Below are 27,405 nucleotides of genomic sequence, written 5' to 3' on the forward strand. Positions count from 1 at the left end.
TCCCCTTCCTGTTTCTCCCTTCCTCTGTTCTGTTTCTTCCTTCCTCTTTCCTGTTTCCTCCCTCCTGTTTCCTCCATCCTCCAGTCTGTTTCACTTCATCACCTTCAGTTTATTTTAATTCTCTCTCAGCTGGTTTTCTTTATGGATTTAAACCCTCAGTGTCAGTGACTGAACACCTCCACCAAAGATTAACAGCTCTACACAGGCTACACAGTCTTAAACTCTCTCATGTCCTTTAGTCATGTGAATTAATTCCATAAGTGAAGCTCCACTCTGCTGTTGACGAGGAGATTATTTATTCATATCTGAAGTCCTGCCAGTCATTAAGTTCCAATGAGAACGTTTTCATTTGAGGAGGATAGTCTCAGAAAAATGTAATGACTGTAATGACTGTTTATACACTATAGATGACTTCATGTTCATCCACAGACTCAGACTGACAAACTCTATAATAATGATGATGTTTAAAAAGGGGGGGGGGGGGATTCCGTGACGCCGCTCAGCTGCTCAGTCTCCGATATTTTTCTACCAACAGGCGTCGCATCGTCCGCCTCCGCGACACGCGCGGTCAGTCTGAGAGGACCGGGAGTCGTTCCACCTGTCTCTCTGTCCTCCGGTCTGTCGGTCTGTCGGTCTTTCATGTCACGTCCCGTTCTCGCCGTCACCTTTACCGGAGGGGAGGCTGATCTGCGGACCTCATTGAAGACTTGTCAGAGCTGCAGCCAGAGGAACGATCTGAGGCTCCGGACGTGAGTGGTCCGGAGAGGGTCGGCGGTCCAGCCGGTGTGAGGAGCAGTTCACCGGGACAGCAGCTGCAGAAGCTCCGCAGGTCTGTAGGTGGCACGTCCCAGGATTTAACCCTCCAATGAACCGTTAATAACCCGTGATTTTCCGGTCAGCTGCAACTTTACAAGTGCAATACATGACGTCACATTTATTGATTTGATCTATTTTTATTGATCCTTTATTTATTATCGATCGATGTTCAGAAAACATTAGTTTACTTCCGATTTTAGTGAATTTACTGAAAGGCGTGTGTGTGTGTGTGTGTGTGTGTGTGTGTGTGTGTGTGTGTGTGTGTGTGTGTGTGTGTGTGTGTGTGTGTGTGTGTGTGTGTGTGTGTGTGTGAATGTGTGTCTGTGTATATTTGTTTGTGTCTGTGTATCTGTTTGTGTGTGTGTGTGTGTGTATGTGTTTTGTGTGTTTCTGTTATAATATACTATACTATAATAATATAATATAATATAATATAATATAATATAATATAATATAATATAATATGAAGTTAATAATATATAGTATATAATACTGTTATTGATATATAGTTAATAATATTCTGATTAATATACTGATAATAATATACAGAACCTATATATGAATTGATTGTTAGTGCTCTGGTTTTCTCTCAGGTGGTGATGTCATAATGATGCTGCCGGTCTCTAGGTTTAAAGGTCAGCCCGTTGGTATGGTAACCTCCACCACACCCTGGCTGTCCATCAGTAGTGATCCCACCCCCAAGTGGTTGTGGTTGGCCAGCTGGTCAGCAGCGACATACCAGGCCTCGCCTCCTCTGGTCTTCTACCCCCGAGCTGTGTGGATACCTGAACACACACACCTGATACAGGTAACGCACACACCCGATACAGGTAACGCACACACCCGATACAGGTAACGCACACCTGATACAGGTAACGCACACACCTGATACAGATAATGCACATCTGATACAGGGAACACACACACCCGATACAGATAATGCACACACCCGATACAGGTAACACACACCTGATACAGGTAACACACACTTGATACAGGTAACACACACCCGATACAGGTAACACACACTTGACACAGGTAACACACACTTGATACAGGTAACACACTTGATACAGGTAACACACACTTGATACAGGTAACACACTTGATACAGGTAACACACACCTGATACAGGTAACACACACTTGACACAGGTAACACACACTTGATACAGGTAACACACACCTGATACAGGTAACACACACACCTGATACAGGTAACACACACTTGATACAGGTAACACACACCTGATACAGGTACACACACACACACACTGATACAGGTAACACACACCTGATACAGGTAACGCACATCTGATACAGGCAACGCACACACCTGATACAGGTAACGCACACTTGATGCAGATAACGCACACCTGATACAGGTAACACACACCTGATACAGGTAACACACACCTGATACAGGTAACACACACTTGATACAGGTAACACACACTTGATACAGGTAACACACACTTGATACAGGTAACACACACCTGATACAGGTAACACACACTTGATACAGATAACATACACACACCTGATACAGGTAACACACACTTGATACAGGTAACACACGCCTGATACAGGTAACATACACACACTTGATACAGGTAACACATACTTGATACAGGTAACACACACTTGATACAGGTAACACACACCTGATACAGGTAACACACACTTGATACAGGTAACACACACTTGATACAGGTAACACACACTTGATACAGGTAACACACACTTGATACAGGTAACACACACCTGATACAGGTAACACACACCTGATACAGGTAACACACACTTGATACAGGTAACATACACACACCTGATACAGGTAACACACACCTGATGCAGGTAACATACACCTGATACAGGTGACACACACACCCGATACAGGTAACACACACCTGATACAGGTAACACACACCTGATACAGGTAACACACACCTGATACAGGTAACACACACCTGATACAGGTAACACACACCTGATACAGGTAACACACACTTGATACAGATAACATACACACACCTGATACAGGTAACACACACTTGATACAGGTAACACACACCTGATACAGGTAACACACACCTGATACAGGTAACATACACACACTTGATACAGGTAACACATACTTGATACAGATAACATACACCTGATACAGGTAACACACACCTGATACAGGTAACACACGCCATGCAGACAACATTTCCCAGAGTCCTCAGCTACTGGTTGAGCTGCAGATCACTGAAGACGAGTGAAGCAGAGGATCAGTCATGTTCACAGTTTTTAGTCGTTGCCATGGAGATGGGTTATCAGCATGATGAAGGTGTTTGGGGCTGCTGGTCAGTTCACTGCTGGACTTTTATTTGGATCATGGATCAGTCAGAACCAGAGGATGATAGACCGCCAGACTTCACTTCTGCACACGTTACCTTAAACTTGCAGCCGCCTCCATCTGATGACATCATGATGTCAGGCCGGTCGCGGTCCGGTCGGACAGAAAATCCAGTGGCTGCTTTGGGCTGCGATCCGTTCTGACCTGACCGTTCTGGTTCTGATCCCAAACACGTGTCAAGGCACACATCCTGTTTCCTGTGTTGATGTGATGAAATGTGTTGGACTGCAGATTCAGATTTAAACCGATGAAAGCAGCTCTTAAGCATCCGTCCCCTCATCTTCCTCATTCTGATCTGTCCTCCGTCTGCAGTCTCGAGATAAGATGAAACTTTAATGATCCCTGAGGCCACAGTGAATAATTGTGTGTTAATTATTGGTGTTAATGATCTCATGCAGCTCTTCTTTAATTCTCTGCATAAACTCCAGTTTATCAGCAGACATCTCGTTCTTCTCTTTAAAGTCTGTTTGTTCAGAACCAACAGAACACGTTTCAACTTTAAAGACGATTGCAGCTGCAGATGATTATGAACGCAACATGTTTGCTTTAAAACCTGTTCACAGATCCAACATGTGTGTTCTGGTGGTTCTGCATCTATGAAGGGTTCTGCTGTCTCTGTCACTGCTTTAAAGCAAGCCATTCACTTCGCAGCGAGTTCAAAGGTCAGGGAGGGTGAGGAGGGCTCTGATTGGACAGATCCTCTGAGAAGAGACTACAGACTACTGTCTGTCTGTCTGTGTGGTTCTACGGGTTCTTGATGTGGTTCTACGGGTTCTCTTCGTGGATTTTCTTCTGTGGTTGTGAACAGGTGACACGCAGAGAAGTAACAATGTTTTTTTGTTTTTTCAGTGGGAACGTCCAGCAGTTGAAGTCGTTCCTTTACTCCCAACGTTCTATCGATCTGCACCCCTTCATCCTCGTCACCGTCTTCCCAAGGTGAACTCCCTCCCTCCCTCCCACTCCACCACTCACTCGTCTCTTTGTTGGAAAAATTACTCAAGAGGCTTGGTTCAAAATCAAACACATTGGACATTTATTCTTGCAAGAAGGAGCAACTACATGCACCCTCAAAGAGAGGTGTCCAGCAGTGCTCCCCCCAGCAGTCCTCTTCAGCAGGGCTTTCTTTAGGGCAGCTTTTATACAGTTGATAAACAGTTGACAGTCACCCCCATTCCCTTTGTATCTGCTTTCGTATGATAATACAGAGTTGGTTGTAGGTCACAAGATAAGGACACAGGGGAGTCGTCAATTAGATGCAGAAAGAATCACTTGCAAATAAGACAGAAAACAAAGGAAACTTTTTGGAGCCTGCTGACAAGACACTTTCTGGAGCCACAATGCAAACAAGAGGAAGAGACAAATCCTTTTTTCCCATCACTCTTTCACTCACTTGTTAACTCGTTAACTCCATCACTCATTCACTCACTAACATGTTGTTACTATGTTTGCAGCTCACTGATGGCTGGATCTCACCAGAAGAAGTGGGTGTGTTCCCGAGGAGAGAGAAACCCCTCCTCCTAACCAATCAGATTATCCAGGGGGCTGGTGGACACGCCCCCAAGTCCCGCCTGCTGTTGTCTTCCTCCCGACTCTCGGGTAAGACGATGTCACCTGATGCAGGTTTAGATGTGTTCCTGCGTTTTTATTCATGTCTCACGGACACGGAGTCCAGCTGACATGCGAACAAGGTGTTATACTTCTGTTCAGATTCAGCTTCAGGTCATGTGACGCGTCGGAATGTGTACCTGTCGTCAGCGCACCTGCTTAGTTTCTGTGTTCCATGAAGCCATTTGATCAGACCATAAGAAACATATTCTTTGTCCTCCTGGCTCAAACCTGCTGTCCCCGTCAGGTTTTGGAGCACATCCACAGAGAAAGGAGTTTGTCAGCTCTTTAAACAATCAGATCAATGATCTGCAGATGGGGGCGGAGCTTCTCAGCCTTTTGTTCAAAGGTCCCAATTCTTGAGAGGTGGGGCTTCCTTCAGGTGGTCAATCAGCTCAACTGGAATCAAACCAGCAACCTTTGGAAGTCAGATATGTTTTAGGGATGCTGCATTCACTGCTGCTATGTTACCCAGACAACAAGAATCATTTCTGAGAGCTGATGTGTGGCTCCCTGCTTGGAGGTGAATGTGTGTGTTTTCTGCTGTGACACACACACACACACACACACACACACACACACACACACACACACACACACACACACACACACACACACACACACACACACACACACACACACACACACACACACACACACACACACACACACACACACACACACACACACTGCTGCCAAAGCAATTTGGAAAGGTTTGGTCTGTTGGAAATCACCCAGTGCATGATGGGAAATGTGTGCTGTTTCACATCTGAGACTCCAGACGTTTTAGTACTGCTACATGTGACTTTTGTTACATGTGAGTACTGATACATGTGAGTACTGTTACACGTGAGTACTGATACATGTGAGTACTGTTACACGTGAGTACTGATACATGTGAGTACTGATACATGTGTAGTGTACAGAGTAATTCAATTCATTTCAATTTTATTTATATAGCGCCAAATCACAACATAGGTTATTTCATGGCACTTAACACATTAAAGTCCTTTTTGCAAGACTTTACAACATTATACAGAGAAACCAACAATTCAACAATTCAACAATTCAACAATTTAACAATTCCCACATAAGCTAGGAGGGGAAAAAAACTCCTCTTTAAGGGAGAAAAACCTCCAACAGAGGGAAGAAAAACTCCCTTTAACAGGAAGAAACCTCTGACAGAACCAAGCAAATAAGTACACTTACATCTTAGTACACTTTACATCTTAGTACACTTACATCTTAGTACACTTTACATGTTGGTACATTTTACATCTGAGTACACTTTACATCTTAGTACACTTATATCTTAGTACACTTTACATCGGAGTACTATTACATCTTATTACACTTTAAATCTGAGTACACTTGCATCTTAGTACATTTTACATCTTAGTACACGTACATCTTAGTACACTTTACATCTTAGTACACTTACATCTTAGTACACTTTACATGTTGGTACACTTTACATCTGAGTACACTTTACATCTTAATACATTTACATCATAGTACACTTACATTTTAGTACATTTACATCTTAATTCAATTCAATTTTATTTATATAGCGCCAAATCACAACAGGTTATTTCATGACACTTAACACATTAAAGTCCTTGTAGAAGAACTTTACAACATTATACAGAGAAACCAACAATTCAACAATTCCCACCTACTGTAAGCTAGGAGGAAAAAAAACCCCTCCTCTTTAAGGGAGAAAAACCTCCAACAGAGGGAAGAAAAAAACTCCCTTTAACAGAAAGAAACCTCGGACAGAACCAGACTCAGAGGTGGGCGGAGCATCTGTTAACAGAACCAGGCTCAGAGGTGGGTGGAGCATCTGTGAACAGAACCAGGCTCAGAGGTGGGCGGAGCATCTGTTAACAGAACCAGGATCAGAGGTGGGCGGAGCATCTGTTAACAGAACCAGGATCAGAGGTGGGCGTCCATCTGCCTCGACCGGTTGGGGTGAGAGGAGAGCAGAGAGAGAAAAGGACAGCATAGAGATAGAAGAGAAGAACTGTTGGTGGAGACGACAAGCGCAGAGCAGAGACATGCAGCTCCATGATGGGAAATCTGGAAAAGAAAGAAGAGAAACTACGTGAGCGAAGGAACTGAATGGAGACAACAGATAATAAGAAGAAACTATGGGAGAGAAGAAGATGGTGAGGTATGAATCAGTTAAAGAGTAGGAGGAAAGAAAAGAAGCTCAGCATGTAACGAGGTCCTCCAGCAGCCTCGGCCTATAACAGCATAACTAAGGGTTGGTTCAGGTCTACCTGAGCCAGCCCTAACTATAGGCTTTTATCAAAAAGGAACGTTTTGAGTCTAATCTTAAAGCTAGAGAGGGTTTCTGCCCCTCCAACACAAACTGGGAGCTGGTTCCACAGGGGAGGAGCCTGAACACTGAAGCTCCGCCTCCCATTCAACTTCTGGAAACTCGAGGAACCACAAGTAGACCAGCGTACTGAGAGAGAACTGCTCTGCTAGGATTATATGGTTCTATAAGAGCTCTACGATATGATGGCTCCATCATGGTCATGTAGGGCTTTGTAAGTCATCAAGAGAATTTTAAATTATATTCTTGATTTCACAGGAAGTCAGTGAAGAGAAGATAAAACTGGAGAAATATGATCTTTCTTGATAAATCCCGTCAGTACTCTTGCTGCAGCATTTTGGATCAGCTGCAGGTTTTTAATGAGTAATTTGGACATCCCAACAACAAGGAATTACAATAATCTAGTCTAGAAGTAACAAACGCATGAATGAGTTTTTCTGCGTTACGCTGACGAAGGATTTTCCTGATTTTATTAATATTACGTAGATGAAAGAAGGCAGTTCTGGAGATTTCCTTTATATAATGTCTAAAGGACAAATCCTCATCAAAGATGACTCCAAGGTTCCTCACAGTTCTGCTGGAGGCCAAGACAACGTCATCTAGAGTAACTAAGTGATTACAGAAAGAGTTTCTGAGGTGTTTAGGACCAAGTACAAGAACTTCTGTTTTGTCTGAATTTAGAAGCAGGAAGTTTTTGGTCATCCAGGCCTTTATGTCTTTTAGACAGGCTTCAAGTTTTACTAACTGATTAGTTTCATCTGATTTTATAGAAAGATATAGCTGAGTGTCATCTGCATAACAATGGAAGTTGATGCAGTGCTTCCTGATGACATCTCCTAATGGAAGCATGTACAAAGTAGTGATGTCTCACACTGCTGTTCTGCACTGACAGGAAATCACTAACATTTGAACGCATCACCTGACAACACCTGCAGTTTCGGCCTTTTAACAGTCCAGTAATAATAATATTATTATTAATAATAATAATATTCAAAGTAACCTAAAAGCTCTTCTTGAACCACTTGTAGTTCAAATATGAAGTTTTATCCAACATTATTAACAGTCAGAGTCACTGTGATGTTATACAAGTTTGAACACATTGGGTGTTAGTACACAAGTCCCAAGTACCCATCTGGCTACCTACAACGCACTGCATGTTTTCATAGTGACAAAGCTTTTATTTTCTTGAACATTGGTGTTTGTTCGTGTAGTTGTTGTTTTCTGGCAGAAGCTCAGTTTTTCTTCAGTTTCTCTTCAGTTGTAAATACATAATTAGATTTATATTCAAGTTTGTGTTATGACACGACATCAACATAAATTTACTAAACACACATTAGTCAGAGTCATTGATAGTGTGAATAAGTGTGTCTACATGTTTGTGTGTGTTGTGCTACATTCAAATCTTCAGACCTGGTCCTGGTGACAGAACCGGACCCTGTTCAGTCCAACTCTCCTGCAGTTTGCAGGTGATCTGAGTGTTTCAGGTGAACGTCGTCCTGATGGACATTCAGTCAGCAGCTACATCATCCAGCTGCACACGTTCGTCCTGCAGTGACAGGAGTTTCATTAACACTCTGGAAACTTTGGTGAGGTTACGACGCACCGAACAGGAAGGAACCAAGAGACCGGCTCACCATATACTGCAGTAAATATACTGCAGTAAATATAATGTATGTTGTACTACATTATACAGTATGTGGTAGTACATGGTACTAAAGTGTGTAGTAGTACTGTCAGTAAATATGAACTACATTTTTAAAGTGTGCTTTGATGTAAAATCATCATCTGCGGTGCATTTGTGAGTCCGAGTGGAGCTTCGTGCTGCGTTTAACATCTCTGCACAGATGTTTTATTGTCGCTGTGATGCTGCTGCCATCAACAGATTTAGGTCAGTGTTTCCTGAAAGGAGACTGAGTGTCTGGAGGCGGACTGATCCTCCTATACGTCCTGAAACACACACACATCTGCAGGAAAAACACATGTATGTTAAAGTATGACATGAAACCACACGCCACATCCGTGATGTTTTCTTCATCATCTTCTCTACGAACACAATTATGACACGCTACTGATCATCATCCTTATCCTCCTCCTCCTCCTCCTCCTCCTCCTCTCGTTGGTACAGTACATTCTGAAAATCAGACGATGAAGGTGATGGTGGTGATGAAGGTCAGACAGATGAAAAAGATCTGTTTCTGTTTCTGTGTCCAGGTCATGTCAGAAGACACGTCACAAACACCAGAGACCCTGAAGACTCCTCGAACTCCACCTCCTCCTCGAACTCCTCCTCCTCCTCCTCCTCCTCCTCCTCAAACTCCTCCTCCTCTTTGAACTCCTCCTCCCTCCCACAGCGCCTTCAGTCTGTGTCTCCTCTCTGCTTGCCTCTTTTCACTTCTCCTCCTCAACCAACAGGTCAGTCAATCACACTGACAACCTGTTAATCACTGATACTTGTCAATCACAGATAACCTGTCAATCACACTGGCACCTGTCAATCACAGCACTGCTCTGACTGTAAATAACTGTAACACCTGAACACATCACCCTCCAACCTGCAGCTTCACTTATTTTACCCAGAATGCATTGTGCTTTTGTTCCCTGTGTTGAACAGTGAACTTTGGTTCTTCTTCAGGATGTTGAATATAAACAAATATGAACACTTTGTAATGATGCGTTCAGGAACATCTGCGGCTTCCTCAGCAGTATGATGACATCATCAGGTTGTTGTAGCGCTGCGGTATGATGACATCATCAGGTCGTTGTAGTGAAGCTGTATGATGACATCATCAGGTCGTCGTATTGAAGTGGTATAATCACATCATCAAGTCGTTGGAGTGAAACTGTATGATGATATATCAGTCACCTCCCTGCCGGTGAACACTATTAAAACAGGAAGAGCCTTCCTCGTCCTGCTCTTCAGTTCTCTTCTTTATTTTTAATCTTTGCTAATTAACATCCAGCCGACTGGATTTCACGCTGCTGATCTGCAGTCGCAGCATCTTCGGTTCCTGCAGCAGAAACAAATCTGCAGCTCAGCGTGTACTTATTGAAAATAAACAAACAGCGACACCTCAAACGATGAACAGCAGCAGGAAGAATATCTGACAACAACTTTCCTACTTTGACTGTTTTACACCATTAAAAACTGTTTAAAACTTTACTAATTCATTAACTTTGTTTAGACCAAAATCTTAAATTCTTTTTTTTTTATATATATATGTTGATATAGTTCACATTTTACAACCCTATTTTCAACAAAGTAGTGATGTTGTAAAATTTAAATATTAACAGACTGTGATGATTTATAAATCACATAAACTCATTTGTTAGAAAATAGACCTAAAACAACATATAAAATGTTGAAACAGAGATTTTATTGTTTTATGTAAAATATCTGCTGATTTTGAATCTGACGGACAGTTTTCCACTTCACCTCGGTCCATCTTCAATGATCTCGGTCCAGAGAAGGCAGCGGTGTTTCTGGATCATGTTTCTATCTGGTTTCTTCTTTGGAGAGTTTTAACATCATTTGTGGACGCAGCGATGAACTGTGTTCACAGACGATGGTTTTCACAAGTGTTCCTGAGCCCATGCAGTGATTTCCACTCCAGAATAGTGTGTTTTTAATGCAGTGCTGCCTGAGGGCCTGAAGATCACCACCATCCAATATTGGTTTCCAGCCTTGTCCCTTGTGTTCAGAGATTTATCAGGTCCTTCATCAGGTCCTCCTACCATGTTATCATTAGAGCCTTTAAAAGGGAAGTGTTTACCATATATGGTCGGTGGAGGTGTGTCCTGCAGAACATTCAGGATTCATCAGTCTGAACAATGCTGTTCTCTCTGCAGGTGAGTCACAGGCCCTGCCCACTACCTGCCCATTTACAGGGTGAAAAACAATAGACGAAAAACACTGAAACCACACACACACTCACACACTCACACACAAAGACATGCACACACATACTCGCACACAGACATACACACACAGTTCTCCAGGGTGTAATTGAGTATTTTCAGGACAGCTCATAGCTCATCTTTACAGGGTTCTGCTTTATACTGCAGACACACGCACACACACACACACACACACACACACACACACACACACACACACACACACACACACACACACACACACACACACACACACACACACACACACACACACACACACACACACAAACACACACACACACACACACACACACAGTATGTAATTGGTTGAGCTCAGTCTGTATTGATAACTGGTTGATTGATTGAAGGACCTAAAATGGAGGTAATTGGCCACAGGATCCATTAACACTGTGTGTGTGTGTGTGTGTGTGTGTGTGTGTGTGTGTGTGTGTGTGTGTGTGTGTGTGTGTGTGTGTGTGTGTGTGTGTGTGTGTGTGTGTGTGTGTGAGAGTGTTTTTCAGTGTGTGTGTGTGTGTTGTATGTCTAATCAGTGTTATCCAGTTCAGGAGCAGGTGATTCCTTCCCGCCCACTCCACAAAGTCCTCCACTACTGCCCTGTACTCCTCCTCCCGTCCATCCCTTATACATCCTACCACTGCAGAGTCATCAGAGAACTTCTGCAGATGGCAGGACTCTGAGTTGTACTTCATCATCATCATACTATTCGTCATCCTGATAGAGCTGCAGCCTCTCTCTGTCGTTGATAGACGCACAGTCATAGACAAACAGCAGCCTGAGAACCGTCCGTTAGACCAGAGTTACAATTAGAACATTTCATCTGAACCATCAATCTGTCTCTGAGACACCAACAACACTCATCAATGTTTTACCGTCAATTATCACTTCAGATCAGTTCTATGTCAGCAGGTTCTACATTCCACAGGCTGTTAGAGCTGCTGTGATCAAACCTTTACCTACAAACAGACTCCTGATCAGCTGTTCAGGAAACTACACAGTGATATCACACCTGCTTAGGTGACCCTCCTGAAGGAAAGGTAAAATATAAATAAATGAGATTAGAGGAGGAGGAGGAGGACGAGGAGGAAGATGAGGATGGATGAAGAGGGGAAGTCAGAAAATTAGATCGAGACACTTCAAACGAAACAGAGACCTACTGCTGTGTGTTTGTGTGCGTGTGTGTGTGTCTGTGCGTGTGTGTGTGTGCAGCAGCTTTGCCTAAAATCACATTGATGTTCACACACACACATAGTTAATCTCCATTCACATGCATATTAATCGTCCTTTTATAAAACAGGCAAGAGACATTGAGACAGCAGGAGAAGAAGAGAGAGACAATGAAAGGTGTCATTTTGTTGAATGGCTGCAGCTTATGTCAAATGTGAGGAATATATCCCATGTGACGGCTTCGAAAACAGACAGAATCAATCCTGCAAAGGGCTTTTTATGAGAGTGAAGGGTTAAAGTGTTTCAGTTATAACTGCAGATGCAGCACATCTCCACGCTGCCTGAGCTGCATTTAAATGTGACACTGATTAAATTTGTCAGCAGAGAAGACGAGAAGATGATGTTTCGTTCATCGGAGGACGAAAACACAAACATTCAGTGTGTTTTGATTTCCATTAAAGAGAGGAGATGAATGTCCTCAAAACACTCAAACAGTTCAGTATGAAACACTGGACACTTCTCACGCTCAACAGCCGCCATCATGGCATCGTAGTTGAAGGAGGAGGAAGCTGCAGCTGTTGCAGAGAACACAATACCGATAGCGACTACACTCATCTTAGTACACTTTACATCTCAGTACACTTACATCTTAGTACACTTACATCTTAGTACACTCACATCTTAGTACACTTACATCTTAGTACACTTTACATGTTGGTACGCTTAACATCTTAGTACACTTATATCTTAGTACACTCACATCTTAGTACACTTACATCTTAGTACACTCACATCTTAGTAAACTTACATCTTAGTACACTTTACATCTGTACTCTTACATCTTATTACACTTTACGAGTACACTTGCATCTTAGTACATTTTACATCTTAGCACACTTTACATCTTAGTACACTCACATCTTAGTACACTTTACATCTTAGTACACTCACATCTTAGTACACTTACATCTTAGTACGTACATCTTAGTACATCTTAGTACACTTACATCTTAGTACACTTTACATCTTAGTACACTTTACATATTAGTATACTTATATCTTAGTACACTTACATCTTAGTACACTTTACATCTTAGTACACTTTACATCTTAATTCAATTCAATTTTATTCATATAGCGCCAAATCACAACATAGGTTATTTCATGGCACTTAACACATTAAAGTCCTCATAGCAAGAACTTTACAACATTATACAGAGAAACCAACAATTCAACAATTCAACAATTCCCACATAAGCTCGGAGGAAAAAAAAAAAAAAACCTCCTCTTTAAGGGAGAAAAACCTCCAACAGAGGGAAGAAAAACTCTCTTTAACAGGAAGAAACCTCTGACAGAACCAGGATCAGAGGTGGGCAGAGCATCTGTTAACAGAACCAGGCTCAGAGGTGGGCGGAGCATCTGTTAACAGAACCTGACTCAGAAGTGGGCGGCAGAAGTGGGCGGAGCATCTGTTAACAGAACCAGACTCAGAGGTGGGCGGAGCATCTGTTAACAGAACCGGGCTTAGAGGTGGGCGGAGCATCTGTTAACAGAACCAGGATCAGAGGTGGGCGGCCATCTGCCTCGTCCGGTTGGGGTGAGAGGAGAGAAGAGAGAGAAAAGGACAGCATAGAGATAGAAGAGAAGAACTGTTGGTGGAGACGACAAGCGCAGAGCAGAGACATGCAGCTCCATGATGGGAAATCTGGAAAAGAAAGAAGAGAAACTATGTGAGCGAAGGAACTGAATGGAGACAACAGATAATAAGAAGAAACTATGGGAGAGAAGAAGATGGTGAGGTATGAATCAGTTAAAGAGTAGGAGGAAAGAAAAGAAGCTCAGCATGTAACGAGGTCCCCCAGCAGCCTCGGCCTATAACAGCATAACTAAGGGTTGGTTCAGGTCTACCTGAGCCAGCCCTAACTATAGGCTTTTATCAAAAAGGAACGTTTTGAGTCTAATCTTAAAGCTAGAGAGGGTTTCTGCCCCTCCAACACAAACTGGGAGCTGGTTCCACAGGGGAGGAGCCTGAAAACTGAAGCTCCACCTCCCATTCAACTTCTGGAAACTCGAGGAACCACAAGTAGACCAGCGTACTGAGAGAGAACTGCTCTGCTAGGATTATATGGTTCTATAAGAGCTCTACGATATCATGGCTCCATCATGGTCATGTAGGGCTTTGTAAGTCATCAAGAGAATTTTAAATTATATTCTTGATTTCACAGGAAGTCAGTGAAGAGAAGATAAAACTGGAGAAATATGATCTTTCTTGATAAATCCCGTCAGTACTCTTGCTGCAGCATTTTGGATCAGCTGCAGGTTTTTAATGAGTAATTTGGACATCCTAACAACAAGGAATTACAATAATCTAGTCTAGAAGTAACAAACGCATGAATGAGTTTTTCTGCGTTACTCTGACGAAGGATTTTCCTGATTCTATTAATATTACGTAGATGAAAGAAGGCAGTTCTGGAGATTTCCTTTATATAATGTCTAAAGGACAAATCCTCATCAAAGATGACTCCAAGGTTCCTCACAGTTTTGCTGGAGGCCAAGACAACGTCATCTAGAGTAACTAAAAGATTACAGAAAGAGTTTCTGAGGTGTTTAGGACCAAGTACAAGAACTTCTGTTTTGTCTGAATTTAGAAGCAGGGAGTTCTTGGTCATCCAGACCTTTATGTCTTTTAGACAGGCTTCAAGTTTTACTAACTGATTAGCTTCATCTGGTTTTATAGAAAGATATAGCTGAGTGTCATCTGCATAACAATGGAAGTTGATGCAGTGCTTCCTGATGACATCTCCTAATGGAAGCATGTACAAAGTAAAAAGTATTGGGCCTAACACTGAGCCTTGTGGAACTCCATAACTAACTCTTGTTTGTCTGGAAGACTCATTGTTGACATGGACAAACTGGAATCTATCTGATAAGTAGGATTTGAACCAGTTTAATGCAGTTCCTTTAATCCTCGTAACGTCTTCTAATCTCTGTAATAAGATTGTATGATCAATTGTATCAAAAGCAGCACTGAGGTCCAGAAGAACAAGTACAGAGACGAGTCCATTATCTGAGGCTAATAAAAGGTCGTTAGTAACTTTCACCAGAGCTGTTTCTGTGCTATGATGAACTCTAAAGACTGAACATCTTCAAACAGACAGTTCCTCTGGAAATAATCACAAAGTTGATTTACAACAACTTTTTCAAGGATTTTAGAAATAAACATCAGGTTGTAAATTGGTCTGTAGTTTCCTAAAATAGCTGATCAAGAGTCGGCTTTTTAAGTAAAGGTTTAATTACAGCCACTTTAAAAGCCTGCGGTACATAGCCGGTTACAATAGATAGGTTGATCTGATCTAATATGGAAGTATTAATTAAAGGGAAGACTTCCTTAAAAAGTTTAGTTGGGTTGAGATCTAACAGACAGCTAGAGGATGCAGATGAAGAAATAATTGTAGTTAACTCAGAGAGCTCAACAGGAGAGAAATGTTCCAAGTTTACATCTGGTCCTACAGTTGCTTTCAGGGCTGCTGTGCTTAACAACACATCAGTGATGGTGTCAGGAGGGGTCGGCCTGATTCTCTCCCTGATAGTAAGAATTTTATTAGTAAAGAAGTTAATGAAGTCATTACTGCTGAGAGCTGAAGGAATAGAGGGCTCAACAGAACTGGGACTCTTTGTCAGCCTGCTACAGTGCTGAAAAGAAACCTGGGGTTGTTCTTGTTGTCCTCTATTAATGATGAATAATATAAAGTCCTGGCCTTACAAAGAGGTTTCTTATATAATATTAGACTATCCTTCCAGGCAGGTGAAATTCTTCTAAATTAGTGGAACTCCATTTCCTTTCCATCTTTCCAGTCGCTGCCTAGCAGAGCGTAGTTCTGAGTTGTACCATGGAGACAACTTCCTCTGGTTCATGACTCTCTTCTTCAGAGGGGCGACATCATCTAGAGTTGTAGCAGATATACTGCAGTGTTTTCTGCCAGATGATCCACTTGTGTGGGACTAAGATCAACGTCGATGTCTTCCACTGCTTTAACACACGGCATCGAAGAGGATAAACATGTAACTGCTTCCTTAAACTTGACCACGGCATCATCTGACAGACATCTACTGTAGTGGGATTTATTCCCACATGCTGTGTAGTCCATTATTGTAACTTCAGATGTTAATAAGAAGTGGTCTGACAAAACAGGGTTTTGAGGAAATACAATTACATTTTCAGTTTCCATCCCATACGACAGAACCAGATGGAGGGTGTGGTTATCATGGTGACGGGGTTTATTTACATTCTGAGTTTATTTACATTCTCATTATCAGAATCTAATAATGAGCTGAAAGTAGAACTGAGGCTGTCGTTGTCCACGTCAACATGAATGTTAAAGTCTCCCACTATCATCACTTTATCTGAACTCAGCACTAAATCTGATCAAAAGTCAGAATTCAGTTAGAAACTCTGAATAAGGACCAGGTGGGAGATAAACAACAACAATACAATCCGTTTCTCTGCTTTCCAGTTTGGGTGAAAGACTAAGAGTCAGACTCTCAAATGAATTATAACTAAGTTTAGGTCTCGGATTAATTGATAAACTTGAGTGGAAGATTGCTGCCACTCCTCCTCCTCCTCCTCTTCCTCCTCCTCCTCGGCCTGAATCTCTAGGAATATGATAATTAATATGACTGGGAGGAGTTGCTTCATTAATACTAACATATTCTTCCTGTTGCAGCCAGGTCTCTGTGAGACAGAGTAAATCAATCTGATGATCAGTTATCAAGTCATTTACTAACAGATTTAGACCAGAGAGATCTGATATTTAATAATCCGCTTTTAATTGTCAGATTTTTTTTGATCCATTAATTTGGTAGGATCAATTTTTATTACATTTTTATTGATAGATCTTTCCTTGAGTTTTTTAAATATAGGTGGTCTGGGTACAGACACAACCTCTATAGGATGTTGAATGTTTTGGGTGAGTGACAGCTCTAAAGAAGCTGCCGAGGAGCTGTAAGACTGCAGCTCTGCGTCCTGACTTCAACCCTGGATGTCAGGTTTTAGGGCTGTTAAGAGACATGGCCATATTTCTAGAAAGAAGAGCTGCACCATCCAAAGTAGGATGGATGCCGTCTCTCTGGATCAGGCCAGGTTTTTCCCAGAAAGTATTCCAATTGTCAATGAAGCCCACATTGTTAGCGGGACACCACCTCGACAGTACACTTTACATCTTAGTAAACTTTCTATCTTAGTACATTTACATCTTAGTAGACTTACATTTTAGTACATTTACATCTCAGTACACTTACGTCTTAGTACACTTACATCTTAGTACACTTACATGTTAGTACACTTACATTTTAGTACATTTACATCTTAGTACACTTACATCTTAGTACATTTACATCTTATTACACTTTACATCTTAGTACACTTACGTCTTAGTACACTTACATCTTAGTACATTTACATCTTATTACACTTTACATCTTAGTAAACGTTCCATCTTAGTACATTTACATCTTAGTACACTTACATTTTAGTACATTTACATCTTAGTACACTTACGTCTTAGTACACTTACATCTTAGTACATTTACATCTTAGTACACTTACGTCTTAGTACATTTACATCTTAGTACATTTACATCTTAGTACATTTACATCTTAGTACACTTACGTCTTAGTACACTTACGTCTTAATACACTTACATCTTAGCACATTTACATCTTAGTACATTTACATCTTAGCACACTTTTCATCATAGTATACTCATGTTATGACACTCATATGTTAGTACTCAGTTTGTTTCTCTACAGTTTTTAAGTCCTGTTGTGCTTCTGTTCATGTTAAGATCAAACAAAGTATTAATCACTGAAATGATGATGTCATGCTGTAGGTGGAGGTTACTGGGAATGGGCTGGGATTGATCCACCGCTATATCAGGAGGCGTGGCCTCTCACTCTGCCCAATCAGCAGCGAAGAGGGGCGTGGTTAAGTCCGCTGATCAGCCTTGACAGAAGGCTGTCTCTACCTGTGCAGGTGTGTATTGATGACATCACATTAAAACTGTGTTCAGAGCTCAGTCTGGTCCAAGTGGACGTTTAGGGGGATCCCTGAAGCTTCAGGTAAACAGACAGACAGACATACCTGGACATGTTGTTGACGCTCATGTAAGACCTGTCTCTCTCTCTGTCTCTCCTGTGTATTTGGGCCTGTCCGTCCCTCGCAGCTCTGCATTGACAGGTGGCCTGTCTTACCTTTCAAGGTGAGCCTGTCTCCCTGTCTGTCTGTCTGTCTGTCTGTCTATCTGTCCGTCCGTCTCTCCATTTCATTGATCTAATCCTAGTTTCCTGTCTTTCAGGTGATGAAAGAAGTTCAACCCTCCTTTTTTACATCAAGGTTTTCTTCCAGATTCACTCTGCTGACCGACTACAGACACAGTAAGACCTACCTGCCTGTCTGTCTGCCTGTCTGTCTGCCTGCCTGTTAGAACATTATAGATTTAAGTAGTGAGATGTAGAGGCGTCTCTCTGATGGTAGTCGGTCTCCGTGTTCAGCGTTCTGCAGGAAGAACTCAACAGTCTGATCTGACCTCATGATGCTGTCACTGATGGGTTCTGACATCACAGTCACGTGACCATGTGGCTGCTGTCACAACATGTCATCTTCTCACAGAAGATCAGATCAGCCGGAGGAACTCTGTTCATTTCATCAGTTCACGTTCCAGCAGCCAAAGACTGTCTATCTCAGTCACACTGAGTCATTACGGAACCAAAGAACACCACGGTTCTCAGTATAATTGTTTTCCTTGGAACAGTTCTCAGTAGAATGGTTTTCCTTGGAACGGTTCTCAGTAGAACGGTTTTCCTTGGAAAGATTCTCAGTAAAACGGTTTTCCTTGTAAAGATTCTCAGGAGAACGGTTTTCCAGTTCAAAAGGTTCCACACGCACACCTACTGTACAGATCAGATCCTGATGTTCAGAACTAGAACAACAGGCAGTAATATAATGGTCAGAAAAGAAAGGGGAACAGTAGAACTGTAGAGAACAGTTCTGTACCTGTTCTGGCATCAGTGTGTCATCATGTGTTTAAATAAACTTTCTTTTGTTGTGTTTGTCAGAGAAGCGAGGGACCGCTGGAGATTCAGCTACTTATGGAGGAGCGCTGCTGCTGAGGACGGACAGAACGTCAAACCTTCAACAGGTGAGTTCCTCCCTCCATCGAGGCCATAGAACCATCTGAGCTGAGGCTGCGACTTCCACGAGGAGGAGGAGAACAGAAGGAGAACAGAAGGAGAACAGAAGGAGAACAGAAGGAGAACAGAAGGAGAACAGAAGAAGAACAGAAGGTGAACATAAGGAGAACAGGAGGAGAAACAGGAGAAGAACAGGAGGAGAACACGAGGAGAACAGGAGGAGAACACAAGGAGAACCGGAGGAGAACAGGAGGAGAAATAGGAGAAGAACAGGAGGAGAACACGAGGAGAACAGGAGGAGAACACAAGGAGAACAGGAGGACAAACAGGAGAAGAACAGGAGGAGAACAGGAGGAAAACAGAAGGAGAACACAAGGAGAACAGGAGGAGAAACAGGAGGAGAAACAGGAGGAGAACACAAAGAGAATAGGAGGAGATCACGGGGAGAACAGGAGGAGAACACGAGGGGGACAGGAGAAGAACAGGAGGAGAACAAGAGGAGAACACGAGGAGAAGAGAAGGAGAACATGGGGAGAACAGGAGGAGAACAGAAGGAGAACACAAGGAGAAACAGGAGGAGAACACAAGGAGAATAGGAAGAGAACATGGGGAGAACACAGGGGGAACAGGAGGAGAACACAATGAGAACATGAAGAGAACACAATGAGAACAGGAGGAGAACATGAGGAGAATAGGAGGAGAACACGGGGAGAGCAGGAGGAGAACAGGAGGAGAACACAGGGAGAACAGGAGGAGAACACGAGGAGAACACGGGGAGAGCAGGAGGAGAACAGGAGGAGAACAGGAGGAGAACACGAGGAGAACACAAGGAGAACAGGAGGAGAAACAGGAGAAGAACAGGAGGAGAACAGGAGGAAAACAGAAGGAGAACATAAGGAGAACAGGAGGAGAAACAGGAGGAGAATACGAAGAGAGTAGGAGGAGATCACGGGGAGAACAGGAGGAGAACATGAGGAGAAACAGGAGAAGAACAGGAGGAGGACAGGAGGAAAACAGAAGGAGAACAGGAGGAGAAACAGGAAGAGAAACAGGAGGAGAACACAAAGAGAATAGGAGGATATCACGGGAGAACACGAGGAGAACAGAAGAAGAACAGGAGGAGAACAAGAGGAGAACACGAGGAGAAGAGAAGGAGAACATGAGGAGAACAGGAGGAGAACAGGAGGAAAACAGAAGGAGAAACAGGAGGAGAACACAAGGAGAATAGGAAGAGAACATGGGGAGAACACAGGGGGAACAGGAGGAGAACACAATGAGAACACGAAGAGAACACGATGAGAACAGGAGGAGAACACGAGGAGAATAGGAGGAGAACACGGGGAGAGCAGGAGGAGAACATGAGGAGAACACAGGGAGAACAGGAGAAGAACAAGAGGAGAACAAGAAAAGAACACGAGGAGAACAGGAGGAGAACACGAGGACAAGAGAAGGAGAACATGGGGAGAACAGGAGGAGAACAGAAGGAGAACAGGAGGAGAACACAATGAGAACACAAAGAGAACAGGAGGAGAACACGAGGAGAAGAGAAGGAGAACACAGAGAGAACAGGAGGAGAACACAATGAGAACACAAAGAGAACAGGAGGAGAACAAATGATGACATCATAACGATGACTGCAATGTTGATCAGTTAAAGATTGATTCTGATCAGGTGGTTTTGTTGTGTGTGTGTGTGTGTGTGTGTGTGTGTGTGTGTGTGTGTGTGTGTGTGTGTGTGTGTGTGTGTGTGTGTGTGTGTGTGTGTGTGTGTGTGTGTGTGTGTGTGTGTGTGTGTGTGTGTGTGTGTGTGTGTGTGTGTGTGTGTGTGTGTGTGCGTGTCAGTGTGTTGGTGTATCTGTACAGAGAGGAGAGGAGGAGGGACATGAAGAAGGAAGGAAAGACAAACGTCCTGTCGCCTCCACTCCTGTCCCAGGGTCGCCATGGTAACTGCTGCTCTGTTCTCCTCATTGTTGATTATTGATTTTTTTTTTTTTTACATTTTAAAAATCCATCAGGAGAATCAGTTCATTTGAACATTTATCATTTTTCTGATGGTTTCTAATGTGAGTTTAATGTTCGGTGAAAAGGTCTCTTTCAGTGGTGTTACCATGGCAACTGTGAACAGATGCAGACGTTGGGCTGTTGTGTTTGTTGGTAAACACGTTAGAACATCAACACAAACACTGAAAACTGTTTCTCTGTAGACACTGTATGTCTCTGTCCGTCTGTCTGTCTGTTAGTTTGTTTGTTTGTCTCTCTGTCTGTTTGTTTGTCTGTGTCTCTGTCTATTTGTTTGTTTGTCTCTGTCTGTTTGTCTGTGTGTCTCTCTGTCTGTCTCCGTCTGTCTGTTTGTTTGTTTGTTTGTCTCTCTGTCTGTTTGTTTGTGTTTGTTTATATTCCGTTTGTTTGTTTGTTTGTTTGTTTATCTCTGTCTGTTTCATTTCTGTTTATATTTTTTTGTATCTTTGTTTTGTTTGTGTTTTTGTTTTTTTATTTGTCTCTATGTCTGTTTGTCTCTGTATCTTTGTTTGTTTATCTCTGTTTGTATGTTTATTTGTTTGTTTCTGTTTGTCTGTTTGTTTATCTGTCTGTTTATTTGTTTGTTTGCCTGTCTTTTTGTTTGTCTCTGTTTGTCTGTTTGTTTGTCTCTCTAGTCGTCTGTTTTTTTCGTTTGTCTGTTTGTTTATCTGTCTGTTCGTTTGTTTGTCTGTTTGTCTGTCTGTTTGTTTGTTTGTTTGTTTGTCTGTCTGTTTGTTCGTCTGTTTGTTTGTTTGTCTGTTTGCTTGTCTGTCTGTTGTTTTGTTTTTCTGTTTGTTTGTTTGTTTGTTTTTGTTTTGTGAACCAGCTTCATTCAGATGGTTTACATCCTGTGACCTGTGTGACCGGTCCAGTCGGTTCATGTATGATTTTGGACATGTGTCCTTCTGTCTCTCAGCTGCTGAGTGTTTGTTCATGAATGAATGTGTGAACTAGATCAAGGCAGCAGGGCAATAAAAACAGTGCAGAGACTCAGCAGGGGGTGGGGTCAGACGGTTGATGATGCCATGATATGACTCTGGCTGGAGGTCACAGACGACTGTTGGAGCCCGAGGGTTCAGCAGAGTCCCAGTGCTGGTCTCTGATTGGACCAGATCAGCCAGATAATCTGCTTCTGCTGATGTCATCACAGCAGTGGTTTCACTGTGACTCAGGTGTTTCAGGTGTTTTAGGTGTTTTAGGTGTTTCAGGTGTTTCATGTGTTTCAGGTGTTTTAGGTGTTTCATGTGTTTCAGGTGTTTCATGTGTTTCATGTGTTTTAGGTGTTTCATGTGTTTCAGGTGTTTTAGGTGTTTCATGTTTTTCAGGTGTTTTAGGTGTTTTAGGTGTTTCAGGTGTTTTAGGTGTTTCAGGTGTTTTAGGTGTTTCATGTTTTTCAGGTGTTTTAGGTGTTTTAGGTGTTTCAGGTGTTTTAGGTGTTTCAGGTGTTTTAGGTGTTTCATGTGTTTCATGTGTTTCATGTATTTTAGGTGTTTCATGTGTTTCATGTGTTTCAGGTGTTTTAGGTGTTTTAGGTGTTTCATGTGTTTCAGGTGTTTCATGTGTTTCATGTGTTTCAGGTGTTTTAGGTGTTTCATGTGTTTCAGGTGTTTTAGGCGTTTCTGTGTGGTAATGCAGGTGTGTCGTGTGGACTGGAGATGACCGGGTCTTCTTCTTCAATCCCACAATCCACCTCTCTGTGTGGGAGAGACCAGGGGAGCTGATTGGCCGAGACATCAGCCACATCATCGAGGACCCACCCCACAAGAGGAAGAAGATGACACCTGCTGGTCTGTCTCTTTACCTGTCTGTCCTCACCTGTTTGTCTCTTCACCTGTCTCTCCTCACCTGTTTATCGTTTACCTGTCTATCTTTCACCTGTCTGTCTCCTCACCTGTCTGCCTCCTCACCTGTCTGTCTTTCACCTGTTTGTCTCTTCATCTGTCTGGCTCCTCACCTGTCCAACTGTGGAACTCGTCTCTCTGTGACAGACAACTGCTCCAGCTGTAAATCATCCGGTCTCTATGGTAACGGTGACGATGAAGATAATGATCATAAACACAACTCCAAGAGGAAGAGGTGAGTCTGAAGGAGCCAATCAAGGAGTAGAACAGAGTCGATGTCAAAGGTCAAAAGGTTTTTGTTTACTGTGGTTTGTTGTTTTGTTCGTAAAACATTTTGACCTGATGATATCATCATCACAGAGCGATGTGATTGGTTGGATGTTTCTCTGTCTTTAGATCAGAGGAGTCTCTCGTCCCTCATCCAGAAGAAGTTAAGCTCCTCCCACTGGAGCTTCGCATCGCTCACTTCAGAGAAATGATGCTGGAGAGAGGGGTAGATTCCTGTTTACACACACACACACACACACACACACACACACACACACACACACACACACACACACACACACACACACACACACACACACACACACACACACACACACACACCTACTTCCTGTCTACCTGTCTACATGTCTGCAGGTGTCGGCGTTCTCCACCTGGGACAGGGAGCTCCATAAGATGGTATTTGACCCTCGATACCTGCTGCTGACTTCAGATCAGAGGAAACAGGTCTCTCTTTATTTCTCTGAGTCCACTGAGGTGACGTCACACCTTCATGATGTCACTGTGACATCACGTTACCTGTGTGTGCAGGTGTTTGAGCAGTTTGTGAAGAGCAGGGTGAAGGAGGAGTACAAGGAGAAGAGGGGGAAACTGCAGAGGGCCCGAGAGGAGTTCAAACAGCTGCTGGAGGAAGCGAAGATCAGCAGCAGGTATCATCCATTATTCACACCTGACCTCAGTCAACCTCCTCACCTGGACCGCCAGGTGTTCGTCTCTTCCCTGAGGCTCCGCTCTGACAGCTGACACTCCGCTGGCTCAGATTCAGGAGCTCCTCTGTGAATCCACCGTTAACAACTGATGGAGATGTCAGAGCTCTGTCCAACCACCAAAATTCAACACGTAAACTAGAAGTTGGAGCAGAGCGTTACATTAGACAGTTACCTGTGTAACACCTGAACCACAAACAGTAAAGATCAGCCTGTAGTCTGTCCTGTTGTACCTGCTGATGGAGAAACAGGTCTTATGGCTCTTCAGACAGAAAGGATCCACTTTAATCATCTCAACAAAAGCTGAACACATACCAGTATCGATCAATACATTCAGAGTGTTCCTGAAGGCAGCACAGAGCTGCACACAGAGGACCAACAAACTTCATGAGGACATATTCAGAGTTATTGATCAGCTTCATCACTGAGTTCCACGTTAACATGACCACTGGTACATGAACATTAGTGATGTCACCATGGAAACCTGAGGGAGCATTAATGCTGTCACCATGGAAACCTGAGGGAGCATTAGTGATGTCACCTTGGAAACCTGAGGGAGCATTTGTGATGTCACCTTGGAAACCTGAGGGAGCATTTGTGATGTCACCTTGGAAACCTGAGGGAGCATTAGTGATATCACCATGGAAACCTGAGGGAGCATTAGTGATGTCCCCATGGAAACCTGAGGGAACATTAGTGATGTCACCATGGAAACCTGAGGGAACATTGGTGATGTCACCATGGAAACCTGAGGGAACATTAGTGATGTCACCATGGAAACCTGAGGGAGCATTAGTGATGTCACCATGGAAACCTGAGGGAGCATTAGTGATGTCACCATGGAAACCTGTGGGAGCATTAGTGATGTCACCATGGAAACCTGAGGGAGCATTAGTGATGTCACCATGGAAACCTGAGGGAGCATTAGTGATGTCACCATGTAAACCTGAGGGAGCATTAATGCTGTCACCATGGAAACCTGAGGGAACATTAGTGATGTCACCATGGAAACCTGAGGGAGCATTAGTGATGTCACCATGGAAACCTGAGGGAGCATTAGTGATGTCACCATGGAAACCTGAGGGAACATTAGTGATGTCACCATGGAAACCTGGGGGAACATTAGTGATGTCACCATGGAAACCTGAAACTGGAGCAGAGAAACATCATATTATATATTAAACTCTGTAAATGGTCATCAGAGACCCTTGACATGCTTCAGAAAGTCTACAGCGATGGAGCGATGAGCCGGGCGAGGTGTTCTGATGACGTCACGTTTCAAGAGGGGCGGAGCTTCACTGTCTGAAGAAGGCGCGTCAGATCAGGAGACACCAGGTAGGTTTTCTTTGTGTCACCGTGAATTCGTCCCCCAGAGACAGACTGTCAACACCGAGTTCCACCGGGACCTTCTGAGGGGAACATTCACTGTGGACCACCTGAACTGTGTCGCCATGGCAACAGACTTCTCCAAAATGACAACACAAGCATCATGTTAAAGATTTTGTTCCCCAAAAATATGCCCCAAAATCTGATGCAAGGAACAAGACTGAGAATCAATGTTGGACGGTTGTGATCAGCTGCTTTAAAACTAGCCATGATTCTGTGGTGGAAATCACTGCGTGGGCTCAGGAACACTTGGCTGTGAGCAGGCGTGTTGAACATTTTGTTCCTCAAAACCTGATGTTTCTCTGCTCCAGTTTCAGGTTCTCGATGATATCATAGATGTTCACGTACCAGTGGTCATGTTACCGTGTGGAACTCAGTGATGATGCTGATCAGGTGACATAACTTCCCCATGAAGGTTGTTGTGCATCACCGTACTGCGTTCATGTGCAACAGGAAGTCTCTGAATGTTTTGGTTGAACCTTATATGAATATCATTTTCTTCATTGTCATTTGGTTTCATATTGTATTTTAGTTTTTCATGTGTTTGTAGTTTTTTTCTGTTTATATTTTTTATTTCTTTAAATATATTTTTACTGATATTTTTTATTTGCGCTCTATTAACTCTCGACCCTCATGAGGAAACACAAATATTCATGTTTCGTTCTTATTTTTCTCTGCAGATCTACGTTTAAGGAGTTCTGTGCTCGTTACCATGGCGACCAGCGGTTCAACGCTCTGAACAGGAAGAAGGACCAGGAAGTTATCTTTAACTATTACATCATATCGTTAAAGAAACGAGACAAAGAGAACAGAGCTAGACTGAGGAAAATGAGATGAAATCTGAAAACCTTACTGAACCATCTGGATCCTTTGTAGAACTCATCCAGGATCTTCCAGAGCCTTTAGGAACCCTCAAAACCCCATCAGGACTTCTGGCCCACCCTGTGTTGGCTCCCATTAATGGATCTTAGTTCCAGACTCATGATTCTGTTGGATAAACTGGACCAGTATCAAAAACATTAGACTAGGATCACTGCGTCTCAGAGGTTCTACATGGTTCTGGACTTTGTTTTACAGTTTTCAAGACAGGATAAAGACCAGCACCATCAGACTGATTTCTGTGGGGTGCTGAATTCATCTGGATCAGCTGCACTGTTCCAGAACTGGACGGACTCTTTCTCACGTATTAAAAGAACTGAGCCACTGAACTGAACTGAACTAAACTGGACTGAACTGGACTGAACTGAACTAAACTGGACTGAACTGGACTGGACTGGACTGGACTGGACTGGACTGGACTTCAACAAAACTTAGAGCACAAGACAGACTGTTCCCACACACACCTGTTCTGTGTAATCGTGGTCCACCTTCATGTCTATTCTGTGTTTTTTCCAACATGTTTGTTATCAGGATTTCTGCTGTCAAAATACAAACAAACAAAGTACATTTCTGATGTGATGTAATTCCCCATCCCCCTCTCCCCCATGCACACACAGACCTGTCAACATGGTGAGCTGTGATTAGACATATTTTGTGTCCTGATGTACAGATTGGATGATTTTTCAAGTCTTCTCCTTGGACGGTGTCTGTGTTGATCTTTGTGTTCTGACGTGTCATTGGCTGTTGGTCATGACGTGTTTTAAAAATTAAACGTGTAAACAGATGTGCTGCTGTTGTCTTTGTTGTTTCAGCCTTGTTTTACTGCTCACAAGTACAGACAGTAAAAACAGAGGCTGCA

At 42.9% G+C, this 27,405-nt stretch overlaps 1 protein-coding gene across 5 annotated transcripts; it reads left to right on the plus strand.

Annotated features, from left to right (window-relative positions):
- The first annotated feature begins 535 nt into the window (after positions 1 to 535).
- tcerg1l (transcription elongation regulator 1 like) lies at positions 536 to 27,330 on the plus strand. 5 transcript variants are annotated; one of them, XM_069687418.1, is made up of 16 exons: positions 536 to 833; positions 1,410 to 1,624; positions 4,066 to 4,152; positions 4,668 to 4,812; positions 9,374 to 9,574; positions 18,131 to 18,273; positions 18,464 to 18,499; positions 18,596 to 18,674; positions 19,356 to 19,438; positions 21,272 to 21,372; positions 23,084 to 23,235; positions 23,437 to 23,524; positions 23,686 to 23,782; positions 23,932 to 24,021; positions 24,106 to 24,224; positions 26,348 to 27,330. In XM_069687418.1, exons 2-16 carry the CDS (start codon positions 1,424 to 1,426, stop codon positions 26,502 to 26,504), a joined length of 1,779 nt encoding a protein of 592 aa, XP_069543519.1. In that variant the 5' UTR covers positions 536 to 833; positions 1,410 to 1,423; the 3' UTR covers positions 26,505 to 27,330. The 5 variants fall into 5 exon arrangements, with proteins under 5 accessions (XP_069543519.1, XP_069543523.1, XP_069543518.1 ...); XM_069687422.1 differs by having other exon boundaries at positions 1,444 to 1,624; XM_069687417.1 differs by having other exon boundaries at positions 536 to 829.
- Positions 27,331 to 27,405: the final 75 nt, after the last annotated feature.

This window comes from Brachyistius frenatus, unplaced genomic scaffold (genome assembly GCF_029030835.1).
Source record: "Brachyistius frenatus isolate BFR_SWC_R1_liver_20210118 unplaced genomic scaffold, ASM2903083v1 Contig_461, whole genome shotgun sequence".
NCBI lineage: Eukaryota > Metazoa > Chordata > Actinopteri > Embiotocidae > Brachyistius > Brachyistius frenatus.

What these genes read in the sequence shown, in the direction of transcription:
- tcerg1l (XM_069687418.1), top strand. Translation starts at nt 1,424, where the DNA reads ATGATGCTGCCGGTCTCTAGGTTTAAAGGTCAGCCCGTTGGTATGGTA. An exon ending in GTCTTCCTCCCGACTCTCGG is followed by an intron (nt 4,813 to 9,373) that starts GTAAGACGATGT and finishes TTCTGTGTCCAG; the next exon opens with GTCATGTCAGAAGACACGTC. An exon ending in GGCCTGTCTTACCTTTCAAG is followed by an intron (nt 18,500 to 18,595) that starts GTGAGCCTGTCT and finishes CCTGTCTTTCAG; the next exon opens with GTGATGAAAGAAGTTCAACC.